We start from the raw sequence: 15,290 nt of genomic DNA, 5'->3' as shown, positions 1-15,290 counted from the left end.
TGAAACAACCTATTCACCAGACCCTCCAAGTGTCCCTATTTTCCAGATGTAGAGGAAGCCGCCCCGGTTTCTGTTTTGATCCCGGAATGTCCCACTTTTCCTTAGGATGTCCCTATTTTCATTGGAGAAATGTTGGAGGGTATGGAGTTCTCTGACCCACGAGCAATCTGAAGGCAATCTTGTATAGGAAAGTTTTTTAAAAAAAAGTTTAATGTTTTATTATGTTTTTATATATGTTGGAAGCTGCCTAGAGTGGGTAGCTTCCAACATATATAAGATGTGGGGGGTATAAACAGTAAAATTATCATTATGGAACGGGACGTCCCTATTTTCATCAGAGAAATGTTTGAGGGTATGCTATTCACACAAGTCCTTGCAATCAATTCAATCATTCCTCAGTAGCTGCAGCAACTGGATGCTCATACAAACACATAGTAGGCCTGACTCGTGTAAGGGATTTGCCCATCACCAAACTTGGAAACAAAGAAACTGATACGTAATGCTACATAATTTTGTTTCTATTAACTTTTTTACCCAGTACACAGCCTAAAATTAGTCTCCAGCTTTGCGAACATAAAAAACTGCTATGATTCTCTTCACTTATAACTTGTACTTAACCAAAACAAAATAAAATAAAAAATTCCTTCCAGTAGCGCCTTAGAGACCAACTACCTAAGTTTGTTCTTGGTATGAGCTTTCGTGTGCATGCACATGTATCTGAAGAAGTGTGCATGCACACGAAAGCTCATACCAAGAACAAACTTAGTTGGTCTCTAAGGTGCTACTGGAAGGAATTTTTAATTTTATTTTGTTTTGACTATGGCAGACCAACACGGCTACCTACCTGTAACTTCTACTTAACCACTAGCTTGTGTGTTTCACTTAAGGTTGAAAACAGATCTGCATAACTGATGGTATTTATATTTCTTAACGTAGGGAATAAACTTTGTGTATGATAGATATTCCCGCAGTATGGTATTTTAATACTAAGCAAACAAAAATATTATAAGATTTATAGCAGCAAGGTGCCTTATTCTTTTTCAAAAATTGGATGATGACCTAATATTTTGACTTTAGCATGCTAAAAAGTTGTGCAGTGGGAAAAGAGCTCATACAGGGATACCACCCCATGCATGCATGGTAGTGCTAATAGTCACAAGTGATATTAGCTTACTATTTTTTTTAAATATTTCTGATTACCACCTCAGTCATGTGACAAAGCTCTTTATACAGTCAATAATGGAGTATTTGAGATAGAGTTCTGCCACATGACAAAGATGGTGATCAGAAATTGCACTGATTTACCAAGGAACATTTCGTGGCACTATGCACAATTTGCTAAATTAGCATCCTGCAGCTACAACCTCTTTCTGTTTCTCAAGTCGGTTATTTCATTTTAATGATGCAGCCTAGACAAACCAACTGACCTCCTTATAAATCTACCATGACATTAGAGGATAATTACTTTGTGTTTGTCTTTAAAGAACATGTCAATGGTAATCCATCACACAGCTTGTTTACAAGGGAAATCGTGCTCTCATTTTGTAGGAACCATACGTAATTGCTATTAGCAGTACTCTGCACTTAGAAGTTTGCACCGAGCTTCTCTATCAAATACTCTGCTTTAAAGATTTTGGCTGAGACTCAGGCTACTTTGGCTGTCCCAGATAAAGGGTGAGAGGAAGTATTAGCAACTGGTGCTTCCTTTTTCCCAGGCTGCTGGGTTCTATCTGAATGGTCTCCAAAACGACAAAATGCTATTTTTGTCCCTGAGATCAGGCTTTCCTACTGCAATGACATGGACCAAGGCCATTTAGCAACGAACTTTGCTGAGGTGGATATTGTCTGGCAATATGAGAGTAACACATTGGCACAACCTTCATTCAATGAAGCTGCAGAAGGCTTAAGAAGCAGAGGTGAAAGCAATGGAGGAGATACCCCTAATCATTTACAGTGGTACCTCTGGTTACATACTTAATTCGTTCCGGAGGTCTGTTCTTAACCTGATACTGTTCTTAACCTGAAGCACCACTTTAGCTAATGGGACCTCCTGCTGCCGCTGCACTGCCAGAGCACGATTTCTGTTCTTATCCTGAAGCAAAGTTCTTAACCTGAAGTGTTATTTCTGGGTTAGCGGAGTATGTAACCCGAGGTACCACTGTATTAACTTTTGAACACTGGGACATAGGAAGCTGCTGTTTACTGAGTCAGACCATTGTAACTCTGCATTGTCTACACTGACTAGTAGTGACACTCCAGAATTTCAGACAGGTAACATTTCCAGCTCTACCTGGAAATGAGAGGGATTGAACATAGGACTCTTGGCGTGCTTTACTACTGAGCTATGACCCTTCCCAAAGTCCAGGAACAGAGAGCCTATGGTAGAGGCTGTGCCCACAAAAACTTTCTGGAGAGTGAAGGCATTAGGTTTTGCCTAGAAAACAGGCACTTTGGGTTTTATGGCTTAAATACATAAGCTTAGTGCTGATCAACTTTACCCACATTGCACGTTATGGACACTTTTCCACATTTGTTGCAGAAATGGAAAAGAATGGACGCCGCACCAACATTTAATAATACCATGATTTGTATGCCAAATTTAAATATCAGGGGAATGCAGAGAGGCACTCTCAGAGCTTGTCTTGCAACTCTGGAGACCCATCAAAAATCTGAGCCTAACCATTTTTCGGAACTGCCTTTTGGGGACTTTGGCACAGATGGGGACCGTAATGTTTATAATTTCGTATCTGAAGAAGTGTGCATGCACACGAAAGCTCATACCAAGAACAAACTTAGTTGGTCTCTAAGGTGCTACTGGAAGGAATTTTTTATTTTGTGTGTAATTATGCTGATTTTTTATTATTAAAAACTTTATTAATACTGTATATGGATCAATGCTCCTGTTTCTAAATCCTTTGGGGATGTAGTAGCTAAAAATATAAATTCTCCAGGGAATCATTGCTGCAATTATAACTCCAGATGTTTAAAAACCAGCATTTCTAAGCAGCCAGAAAATAATGCCCCTTCAAAAAAACAAAACTCTGCCACTGCTTATTTTAGTTCTTGGTAAAAGGGTTTTGCTGTTTTTATGGTATTCACACTGAAACCTCACTCTGTGATAGTCACAAAGAGTTAAAGCCTGCAGGAGAATTTAAGGGCTCTTTGGTAATTTGGCACATCAGTTTCATACCAGCTATTACTAAACTGCATCAAGATATTAATGTAGTCATCTCTCTTTAGTCTCAATGAATTGCAATAAAAATGTCAAACAGTTAGATTATATATGCCATCACAGCCGTTATTTGATTGAGTAGAGCTGCAGGCCACGTCCCTTGAATCATACTGATGAAGAATCAGAAAGGCCTGGAGAACTCCACTGTAAATTTATTTCAGTGGGTGAGGCCATTTTACATTCTCACTGCCAGTAATAGGGGGGGCGGGGGGCGGGGGCGGAAAGCCAATTACACAGATGTAATGAACCAATGTAAGAAAGGACATCCTTTGATGTAAATAAAGCAGAGTAACATGCAAACTAAATATACATGGGGCAAATTATTCTGTTCAAAGAAAATATAAACATTTAAGTGGAGGGGTAAACTCAAGCGACTGCAGCTACATGACTTTTTTTTTCCAGAGCAGGAGTGATGATGTCCTTTGCTAGAGAAGCAGGGTAATCCCGTGCTCTGATTTATTACCGTAGGTCTATATATTGCTTTATATGAAATGAAGTCTCAATGTTATTTACAACATATTTTAAAAAATGAACTAAAAACTTCATGGAAACATATTAAAACAATGCACAATTCTAGTACAATTACGATTAAAAGCACACACTAAAAATCAGATTAACAACGCAGTCATTTAAGATGTCTGTATGTCTGGAAAAATTAAAACATTATTACCTGGTGCTGAAATCATAGTGCAGTTGGTGCCAGGTGGGCTTCCCCAGGGAGAGCGTTCCAAACATAAAGGGCCATCACAGAGAAGGCCTCTTGTCTGCTCACTATGCTTTGAACTTGTTTTGGTGATGGCACCCAAAGAAGGGCCCAGATGATGAATGTAGTCTAGGCTCGTTCATATGGTAAGATGTGCTCCCATAGGTTTCTGAGTCATACAGCGCTTTGAAGGTCAAAACCAGCACTTTGAATTGACCCTAGAAACAAATTGGCAGCCATCACAGTCAGGCTAGAACCAGGGTAATATGTTCACACCTTCCTAGTTGGGCGGCCGCTGCGTTTGGTTTTAGCTGAAGTTTCTGAACTGTGTTCAAATGCAGCCCCGTGTACAACATATTGCAGTAATCCAGTCTGTAGGCTATCAGGGCATAGACAAGAAGCAAACCTTTCCCCTTCCAGACAAAGTCACAGCAGGGCCACTTGAAGCTGATAGAAGACACTCCATGTCCTGTGTTGGATGTCATTTCCTCCCCAAAGCGGAAGGCGGTCACTGAACTTCACTAGTGAATTATCACCATGTCCAATGGGCCCTGAAAAACTTCTGTCTTTTCATAATAAGGAAGCTCTTACCAATCAGGTTAGGATACAAAGACTAATTTGCAAAGTTCTCTTATTTTCACCCAGCAAGTTACTCCAGTATGGCACATTTACAGCACTGCAATTTTGTAATATCTTCTCGGAAAACTACCCATCACACAAAATTACACTCTTGTCCTTTAATATTATTAATAAAATTCAATCACAGGTCCCCTTCATTCACTTTTTTGAAAGGTTACATAGGTTTAAGCAGTGCCATTTTTTCTCCTGCCGAAATATATTATGAAATGCCATTACTGTTGTAAAAGCTAATTGATAATGTGATTTGTTATGTTGCTGAGACATAATTCAGAAAGTTATTTTAAAGGCTTTGATACATGAACAGCACTAACTGTTTAATATTTCTTGTGTGAATAGACACAATGCATCAGGTTTGAAAAAATGTGTTGCTGTGTGAATGAAATATTTCTGGAAGCTTTTATTCTTGTTGTTTGGGTTTTTGCCAATGGCTTTCTAGTGGAAAGCTCGTATTTTTTAAACTTTCTGTTAGAATGCATCCATTGGTCCATAGTGGATTTGTGTGTGTGTGTGTATGTGTTAACAGAAAGGAATAAATAAAGGTTTAATAGATAATTAAAATATAGCAGCACATTTTAAAGAGCTTTATTTCTTTAAAATGAAGCTAAATTTTATGAGCAATATGCTTACTTGTAGGACATATTTCTGACTTCTTCCCCGTATGACCCTGCAAAATGGTTGGCTTTAAATTTACGTTCAGGGTATTTTTCAGAATAAGATGATTATATCAAATCACTTGTTCACCCCAAATCAACGTTAACAATTGTTGTATCTATTATTTGGAGCACCTTAGCAAAAGATTTCATTTTTGTAGGTTTACAATATTCATGGGACTCTTAAGTAGAAGCATTGTTTGAGAAGTTGTTATTTCGGAAAGCCTTATGGCTATGATTTTGAAAATATTTACAGCTCAATCTTTTACTTGTCTATTCAGAAGTAAGTCTAGACATAATTCAATTGGGCTTCCTTCCTTCCAGATAAGTAGTTATAGAACTGCATCTTTACACAGTTATGATTCGAGTGATTTCATGTGCATTTACTGCAAGTCAATAGACATAGTGTCAGGTTTATTTATGTTAGTGGATTAATCAAAAGGAATGTTGAGCATTCCTATGTTGAGCATAGCCCCCCCCCATACCGGTCCTGGGCGATATATATATATATATATTTTAATATATCGCCCAGGACCAGTATGGGGGGGGGGAGGACCGTGATGACAGCTTCACTCAACAGTATATTGCTGGTGAAACCACCACCGCTCTTGAGTCCCTCTGCCCTCATTGCCCAGAGCACTGAGGGACAAACTAACTGGGAGCTGGAGGCAGAGGAACTCAAGTGGCGGTGGTTTCAGCAGCAATATACCGCTGGTGAAACTGCCACCGCACTCTCTCTCATCGCTCTCCCACCCCCAGTGGAGCCTGGCCAAGGAGCCCCGAGTCCCCTGCTGGTTGTACACGAGTGGCAGGGGACTCAGGGGTCACTCAGCTGGGGGCAGGAGCCTTTCCACCCAACCAGGTGAGCAGCAGGCTGGGGCAAGCTGTATTGGCTGCAGCCTGCAAGGCGCTGTGGTGAAAGCGCCTCAGCTCCCATGGTGAGAGTTGCAGCAGTTTCCCCTGGCACCTCACTGGCTAGGGCCAATGCAGCTCTTTCAACACTGCAGTTTATCACCAAACCACGCTTTTGGCTGGCAATACACCGCAATGTTGAAAACCCAACATTGCCCAGTCCTAGTGGAGCATCACTTAAGTGCTCCTTTTACAGAGACTTCACTGAAGAATTGAACTTAAGCACAACAGGTTCCATAGTGATGGCCACCAGCTTGGATGGCTTTAAAAGAGATTCATGGAAGATGAGACCAAGGCTACTAGCTATGATGCCAATCTCCTACCTCCACTGTCAGAGGCAGTATGCCTTTGAATTCCAGTTGATGGGTATCAGAAGCGGAAAGACTGCTATTGCACTCAGGTCCAGCCTGCAGGCTTCCCATAGGCATCTGGTGGACCATCATGAGAACAGGATGCTGGAACAGGTGAACCTTTGTCCTGATCCAGCATGATTCTTATGTTCTTATGGATGCTTTAGGGGAGACTCCTGCATCGCAGGAGGTTGGACTAGATAACCTTCGGGGTCTCACATAACTCTACAATTCTATGTCATTTTGGGCTAAGACACAATCAATCTGTGTAGGGTAAGTGTTTACTGAGAAGCCATAAAAAGGCTAGTAGATATATCATCGACAGGGAGCATTTCTCCATATGCTCATCCCTGGGTAGTCAAATGAACTAAAATCAAATAATAAATAACAGAGAGAGCTAAAAATATGTAAGTCAGTGTTACACAATGGTTTTTTGCAATGGCGGCAGTACTTCCTGGCCCCATTGCAATCCTGGACTTTACTATCTGCAACTTTCTCCGTTATGGATGTGCCAGTCCTTCTAGGATGGGATCCCATCTTTTGGCCCCATCTATGACAGAGACAAGGCAAAGGAGGGCATGTGCTTTCTATGGATTTGGTAACTACATAAAAAGTTATGTCACAACAGGACACATAGCGAAGTATTATTCATATTCTTTCTTTCTTTCTTTCTTTCTTTCTTTCTTTCTTTCAATTCTCAATATGCATTTCTAGACATTACAAATCTGGCTCTTAGATGTTGCAGTAGTGGGGTACCTTTTAGCTGGCCTTTTTATCTATTCAATATTTTCTAGATTGTTTGATACTATGTGTGCTTTCTACACTACCTTCACCAAATATAAATTCCAGGCATTTCTGCGTGTTCCCCTATTGTATTACTGACAAACATTTCCAGTATCTTGTGCTCAAGAAGTCAAGATTCTCAGTCTGTAGTTTCCTGGATCTGGACATTACTCTTTATCAGTGCTTTATGATAAAGTAGGGCTGTCAGGCCATGAAGAAATTTTTGGACTTACTCATCCATCTTTTTGACAGAGGATGCTGACGTAGTTGCCAAGGCCAAAGCATCTATTATACATGGGAACATTTTGGGGGAAACACTTTGGAAGATTAAATATTTTGCACCAGCTGCATAAAGAAAACGAACATTTGCAACCTTTCAAATTAGCTCATTATACCTTGACGTTAGGCAGACGGACAATCATCCTTAATCTTTGCTTGCCTGATGCCTGTTTTCTTCATCATTGTAGTGTTTATTTCTTCCTTTTAAAAAAATAAATACAAAAACCACTATAAACAGCCAAGACACAAACCTCTCAGATGATGAGTACTGTCTGTAACCTGTTGCTAAAAACTTATATTCTTTTGCACCTTCTCATTCTGTGATGTTGCTTGGCAGCATGGACACTTTTATTAGCCTCACCTACATTTTCAAAGAAGTGTATTGATCAGAGTTCTGGGATTTGCTATTGTCTCTCTGTGCATGAAGAAGTAACACTTGCCTTCATAGGAACATAAGGAGCTGATATAGTCAAACTATTGATTGGTCCCTCTAGGTTAGTATTGTCTATACCAGGGGTCAGCAAACTTTTTCAGCAGGGGGCTGGTCCACTGTACCTCAGACCTTGTGGAGGGCTGGACTACGGTATATATATATATTTTTTGGGGGGAGAACAAATTCCTATGCCCCACAAATAACCCAGAGATGCATTTTAAATAAAAGCACACATTCTACTCATGTTAAAACACGCTGATTCCTGGGCCATCCGCGGGCTGGATTTAGAAGGCAATTGGGCTGGATCTGGCCCCCGGGCCTTAGTTTGCCTACCCATGGTCTACACTGAGTGGCACCAACTCTCCAGGGTTTTAGATAGCAGTATTTTCCAGGCATTCCTGGAGATGCTGGGGACTCACTATGGGACCTTCTGCATGCAAACCATAAGCTGTACCTCTAAATTAGGGTCCTTTCCAGGTTTTTATTTTGGGGGCAGATATTCAACAGGAAACATTGCCAAGAAACATTGTTTCTTCCTTTTCAGAAGATAGCCACAAAGTCCCTTTACAAATGATTGAAGCTATTTCCAAAACATTTAATTGCAAAAAATAAATAAATTCAATTAACTAGAAAATAGAAACAAGGGAAAATATCAAAACAAAATGATAACATAGTGATGAGCAAAAGCATGCCTGCTTCCAAGCTACATTATTTTATAGTGGAAGTTCATTCGACTTCCCTTTTCTGATAAGCTGGCTTGTGGGGGGGGGGGGGGTCTGTGGAAAAGTGAAAGTGCACTTATTTATATCCACGGATGAACTTTTAAAAAGTAATGCTACAGATGTCATGGTTTTGTAATACTATGCCACAAATCCTTATCAGTTTCTAATTAACTTTAGCATAGCAGGAGAGCCAAGAATACTATTTTTCGGTGACATGTTAATGCCTTTAAAATGAACACAAATAATTTATCGTGGGGAACAGGCATGCCTGGATTGCTAAGAAAGAAATATTCAGAAACTTTGGGAGATTAAGTGGTAAATGGATTTTTGCAATTTCTCTTGATGTTATGTTTTTCCTATTAAACCCCAGGAAACAGAAGAGTAAAGAAAATGCAGAATTTCCATAGGAGAATGTCTCTAAGATATATGCTGATTTAAAGTTAATTTCATAACTTTGGCTGATATCACTGCAGTTCACATCGTGTGGTTTTATATTCTTAAAGCATTACAAGAAAAATAACGAACAAGATTGCCAGTAAAACAGCACATTGGCTTGCGTCCAGAGAAGACTGAGAGGAGTTCCAGTCATACAACAGAGTTTGTCTACCTTTTTGCTGCAGCTATTCTTGACAGTAGAGATGGGGGAGAAATTAGATGCAGTTCAAATTTAAAGGAGAACCTACCCAATTCACACTTACATGTATAATACATGAACCAAAATACAAGCCATCCTTCAACACCCACACTTCTCCACATTTTGTAATGCTGTGCTCTGGCCATGTAATTTGTACAAAAATGCACACACTAGGGTAAAGTGTGAATTAAAATGCATATATTCATGAAAATAACATTTGAAATGCATTATATTAAGGGGAATTGCTGTGCAAAAAAAGAAGAGGGGGTAAAATTCCATACAAACATTAACAAAATTTCAGAGTGATGGGGGAATGTGGAGAACAAAACTTAAGATTGGAATAATGAGAAAGTGAAACTGGCAGATTCATGCATCCCTACCTGGCAGTCAGGGACCTTTCAGAATGGTGCTTGATGGATTGCGAGAGTGCTGCAGTTTCAGGGGAGAATCAATGGAAATTCAGCACCCCCTTCTTGAGTAAGCAAAAGTGCCTTGCATTTATACAAGTGGCTTTCTAGATCTCACCAATATCTTTAAGACCTTGACTGTGATGGAAACGCCGTTGATTAGTTCACATCCTGAGTGGCAGCAGAACTTGGACCAAACACTTTAGATTCTGAGCCAGGTCTTTCCCAATCCTGCAACCCGAGATCCTTTAACTGCAGATGCTCAGCTTCAAATCCGAGGCTATTTGTACACCCAAACATGCGTTCTTACACTGAACTGCAGAAGCACCCAAGTAACACAGCACAGCAATGCTACTGCTTATCGACTGTATGTTATTTGTAAGTTACAAAGTATACATCATTTTTGAAAAAGTATATGTATCCATCTATGCAAAGCAATGCTTCCAACAGTGACATGTCTTTGAAAGTACAATGACTGACACACTACATTACCCCCAGAACTGGCCTTGTGTTATTTCCTTTTGGTTGAGAAAAAAAGCCTTAAACTTGAGTGCAGTGATTGCTCATATAAATGACCCACCACAGAAATGTCTAAACCCAACAAGCACACTTTATTTGTAACCTCACATACATGATATTTACACAGTCGGTCTGCTACTGTCAATATAGATGGTTGTACGAAAGGTTACTGAAGTGGCATGCTTCTGTTTTATACAAAACTGGAACAAACGAGTGCTTTCCCTCCTAGGTTAGCATACTAAACTTGTTTTGAAATGCACTGTTGTGATCACTAGGTGTCAGTATAGTGCCATTTGTACAGCTAATAGTACTATGGCGGCATGTAGTAGTGTCACACACGCAATTTAGCTTCTGAGTACACATAAGGGGGAAAACAGGCCTCAAAATCTGCAGTGAAAAGTCCTGAGCAAATGAGAAATGTTCAATAGCAAAAAACCTTGGATACATATCTAAATACCACTATTTAAATTCAAAAGAGCCACTAAGCACAGCTCAAACTTTTATAAACTCTTATTTTTATCAAACTACAGCAAAAAATAGTTTTACTTCACAATCTAACCATATTTAGATCTCCATATTTCCATATTTCATAAAGAAATTGGTTGTGAATCACACAAACATCATGTTGGGCAGCCCATATAAAACGGTATTAAGAGCTGATGGCTGTGGGGCAGGATGCACTAGCCCACCGGGACTTTCTCTCTGGTCTTCTTTCTTGTCCTCAGGGGCATCCAGCTCCGCTAGAAACACAGTTCAGAACAAATAATTAAAATTTTCTTTTAGCTAGAGAGATATTTTAAAGAAACTGGGCGCACGATCCTGTTCAAGTTAAGCAGTTTTAAGCAAATGCTTCTAATGGAAGAGATTTAAACATGCACCCAACTCTCCTATTGACATCAAATGGATTTAAAGGGGCTTAACATTGGCTGAATGGTGCCCAGAGTTTTAATGTCTACTTGCTTAAATACCTGTCTCTTTAGGCCTATTCAGTTGCTACATATAGTAGAGAAGGAGAACTCTTAACATAGTTTTAGTCCTCAACTATATATACATTACCATATATGGATATACACTTGCCTATCCATATATTCATTTTTCATATACCAGTGTTCAGAAATCACTGAAATCCCCAAGAACTGCATGTAATCGGATCTAAAATTAGCTCATAAAATAACTCAGTGACCAGAAACTTTGCTAAACATTAAAAAACTGTCTGCATTAAATGCCATAAAGCTAGATCTATCAAAGGGTAGCTAATCCTAATGTTAACTGTTGGAAAACCATCTCTTCTATCTGACAGAGAGAAAATGTTATTGGCTACATACATACTATAACTTTAAAGGCACTGTAGTTTACCCCTTATAGAGAAACAGTTATCAGCAACTCTTAACAAACTACAGTGCTCAGAAATCTTTAAGGGGGGAAAATGTGCTTCTAACAACCTTTGACAGCAAAAGGCTTCCCCGTCTGGAACTTAGAAACCTCTGATCACCGGTGACAAGTAAACATTTCTGTTACAAGTATCTAGTCATTTCCCCCAGTGCAGCAAATAACAGGTTTGGGGAGCCAATTTTAATTAGGGAAACAGAGAGCAGGGATGGCGTTAATCCCTCTTCCCTGGTGCCACAGTCAAGGACTGATTTGGGACCGCTATATCTGCTATTAATTTCTTTTCAACTGTGAGATAATCTAATTCTGGATCTCCTGTGTCACATTTAACTTGGAACTTTGAGTCCTTTTTTGTAGTAAGTAAATTGGAAAAATGTTGGCATTACAGCTGCGTATAGAAATATAATTCGGTTATTTTGATGGTTCAACACAAACCCAGTATTCAGAGGAGCAACTGTTCTTAGCACTGGAGCTATGTACAGATATGCTCCTTTGGGGGAAAACAATACCTTCCTTATGGGAGACATTTCACTCTCTCTCTCTTTTTCACACACACTCTTTTAAATATATGCATCTTTCAGTATTTGTTTGTTTTAACCACCCCCCTTGGTGTCTTCAATATGAGGTTAGCAAATTGCTTAGATGAGAGTGATACCATTTCTATCAGCAAGCTCAGCAGTTCCGGTGCTTGTAATATACAATATAATGGCATTTTAATCAAATAAGAAAATGGTGAGAAGAAAATGCTGTAAGATTTTGATCTGTTCACACTTCAATCTGTGTACTTTATTTTAAAAACTTTTAAATCTTACTTTTAGTAGGTTCATCCACAGCACTCTTACTCCTTTGAAGAAAACGAACAGCCTGTCCAGTTGTCTTGCCTACTTTGATAAAATCTGCAAAGAAACACAGTAGTTTTATAATTGAACACACTCAAAACAAAACATGAAAGCGGAACCTGCAGTTTTCTTCTACATTTGCAAATGACAGCTCAGTCTTAACCAGAGTTAGATGCATGTAAGCCCACTGAAATCAATGGCCTTTTGAAATCCTGTGGACCAAGCTATACTTCAGATTATGCACACATTTAAGAACTGAGGTTAAATTGGTCGCATTTGTATTCAAGAAAAAGCAACACCGAAGCCCCAATTGGAATGTGTTCCTTATCAGATCAAGGTCCTGCACTGCCTTCTTGCCAAAAGTTGTTCCCCAGCTGCTATTTGCTGCAAACAGTAAGTACTGTTTGGGACAAACAGCAGCTGGGGGAGTTTTGATAGGAAACCAGCCCAAGGCACAAATTTGGATTGGGATCATGTTCCCACTGCTCTAGGCGTTTCATGAGTACAGACCCCCAAATGCCCCTATTTTCCAGGGACAGTCCTGGATTTACAGAAGCAGTCCTGGTTTCTGATCCGATCCCAGAATGTCCCACTTTTCCTTAGGATGTCCCTCTTTTCATTGGAGAAATGCTGGAGGGCATGTTAGGATATCCCTATTGTTGTCAGAGAGTATGGAGTTATGCGACCCGAACTAAGGAGATAAGTACAATCTTTAATAGACATCCAAAGGCAGCCCTGTATACGGAAGTTTTTTAAATGTTTTATTATGTTTTTATATATGTTGGAAGCTGCCTAGAGTGGCTGGGGTAAACCAGTAAGATGGGCAGGGTATAAATAATAAAATGATGGTGATGATGGAATAGGACATCCCTATTTTCATCGGAGAAATGTTGGAGGGTATGTGAGTACAGAAGCTTCATTTGTTCACATCTAAACATGGACACTAACATCACCACTGAGAAGAAAAGCATTAGGCTCAGCTGTTTTATGAAGTTTGCTATTACACACTTTCACATAAGCTTTCCATTTTTGTTGCATTCTCTTCCAGGGTCGTATACCATTGGTTAGCTATGACAGAACGCACTCCAGCAAGGCTCAGAACGATTGTTGTCTCTGTTGGCTTTTCCAGAGAGAGGCGTGCAGAGCTAAAAAAAGAAAAGAAAAAAGAAATGCAATGAATGAAAATTACAGGTGCAGACATTCTTGAATGACCTGAACCAAAGAGACAAAACCCATTCATTCAAATTTCATCAGTTCACAAGAATAGAAAGTGAGCTGCATTTTTCTTATCTTTTTCTCACCAGCATGTCTGGCATTAAATATTTTATTTATTTCTACAGTATAGAGTTTTCTGGGTGTCTTACAATAAATAAGTTTTAACAACAATTTAAATACAAAATCATCATCATCACCATCCTTTTTATTTATATGCCACCTTTCCATAGTTAAAAAAATGCTCAAGGCGGCTTACAACATGAGAAGAATTGTGTAATTACCAACATAACAAAAATCATAAACAATAAATAACACACATGAAAAAGTACACAACCGAATGGAAAACAATTTCCACATAAATCATAAAATCTAAAACTAAGAATACAGCATTAATATCACAATTTAAAATGACATAGATAAAAAATAAAAGCAATTTAAAAAACAAAACAAAAACAAAAATGGTGCCCTCTCTGCCCAGCAGCAGCAGCACTCCTTTATGGAGCCTGTCAGGCCCCACCCCAAGCCAGGTGGAGAGAAGCAGGGCATAAAACATATAGGGACTGTGGTCCTGAGATCAGGTTTAGCTGGCCTTTAGGCCAGGGGGCAGACAGAAGCAAAGCCTGCTCCACTCTGGTCCACTCCCTTACCACACCCCATCCAGACTGGCCAGTTTGAACCATGTGGCGGGAAAGACCAGTCACCACGGGGGGCTGGCTGCCTAGCATGGCATTGCTCTCTGGGGTCCAGAGTCTGCCAAGATGGGCTGCAATCATCGCCCACCCTGGGACTGGGTGAGCGGTCATTCTTTACAGCAAAGAATGAGGAATTTAGGTTGCAATCCTATGTACTCTTTCCTGGGAGTAAGTTCCATTGAACCCAGTGGTACTTACTTTGGAGTAGAGGATGTACAGGACTGCCTTGGACACAATGACTTTAAAACTTATGTCGATCTTACCTTTTAAACCCATCGAGGTTTATGACTCGTGCAGTACTTGGTTTTGAATGCACGAGGTCTGAAAGTATCACCAACTGACACTCTGTGGGAAGGGAAGCAATAATATGAATGTTATACTTCAGTAGCATTTTGGATCCAAAGATGCATGAGCAGAAAATTGCTTGTCTAACAAGGCTTTAATATCCCACATTCCTCACTGCAGACCCCTGTGAAATTATCCAAAATGGTACGGTGTGTGACATGGGGGCAGTGGAATTTAGGCAGAAATCAGGGGAGGCAGTGATGGACGCTGGGAACCCCAAGGTTTCAAGAAGTATTTTAAAAAACCTTGATAAAAGACCTTAAGGGAACAACTCCCTAACAGTCAATAAGGACTGAGCATGCTCAGTGGTTGCGTAATGCTGATCAACCAGGGGTAGGTAACAGGAAACCTGGTGTGGTGGCTGTGGAACAAAACGTAGCAAGTTGAAGAAGCATGGCTGATGGATTGGAACAGTGAATGGGAGCACTGCAAAGGGCCACATTTTGTTTCAACTCTCAGCCATTCACTGCTATGTTTGCCTTGCTGGTACTGCCATCAAGATGTAATAAAAATGCAGTGTTGTACAGTCAGTTGTTAAGGCACATCA

At 39.8% G+C, this 15,290-nt stretch overlaps 1 protein-coding gene across 1 annotated transcript in view; it reads right to left on the bottom strand.

The window, feature by feature from the left end:
* Positions 1–10,336: 10,336 nt before the first annotated feature.
* CFAP46 (cilia and flagella associated protein 46) overlaps positions 10,337–15,290 on the bottom strand; it is a 71,750-nt gene continuing 66,796 nt past the window's right edge. Inside the window, exons 56-59 of the mRNA XM_033148068.1 lie at positions 14,662–14,743; positions 13,500–13,636; positions 12,465–12,548; positions 10,337–11,003 (exon numbers count right to left, since the gene is read on the bottom strand). Coding sequence (XP_033003959.1) covers positions 10,873–11,003; positions 12,465–12,548; positions 13,500–13,636; positions 14,662–14,743 — 434 coding nt within the window. The 3' untranslated portion in view covers positions 10,337–10,872. The remainder of the gene's footprint in view (positions 11,004–12,464; positions 12,549–13,499; positions 13,637–14,661; positions 14,744–15,290) is intronic.

Source organism: Lacerta agilis, chromosome 5, assembly GCF_009819535.1.
Source record: "Lacerta agilis isolate rLacAgi1 chromosome 5, rLacAgi1.pri, whole genome shotgun sequence".
NCBI lineage: Eukaryota > Metazoa > Chordata > Lepidosauria > Squamata > Lacertidae > Lacerta > Lacerta agilis.
This window is presented reverse-complemented; position numbering and strand designations above follow the sequence as displayed.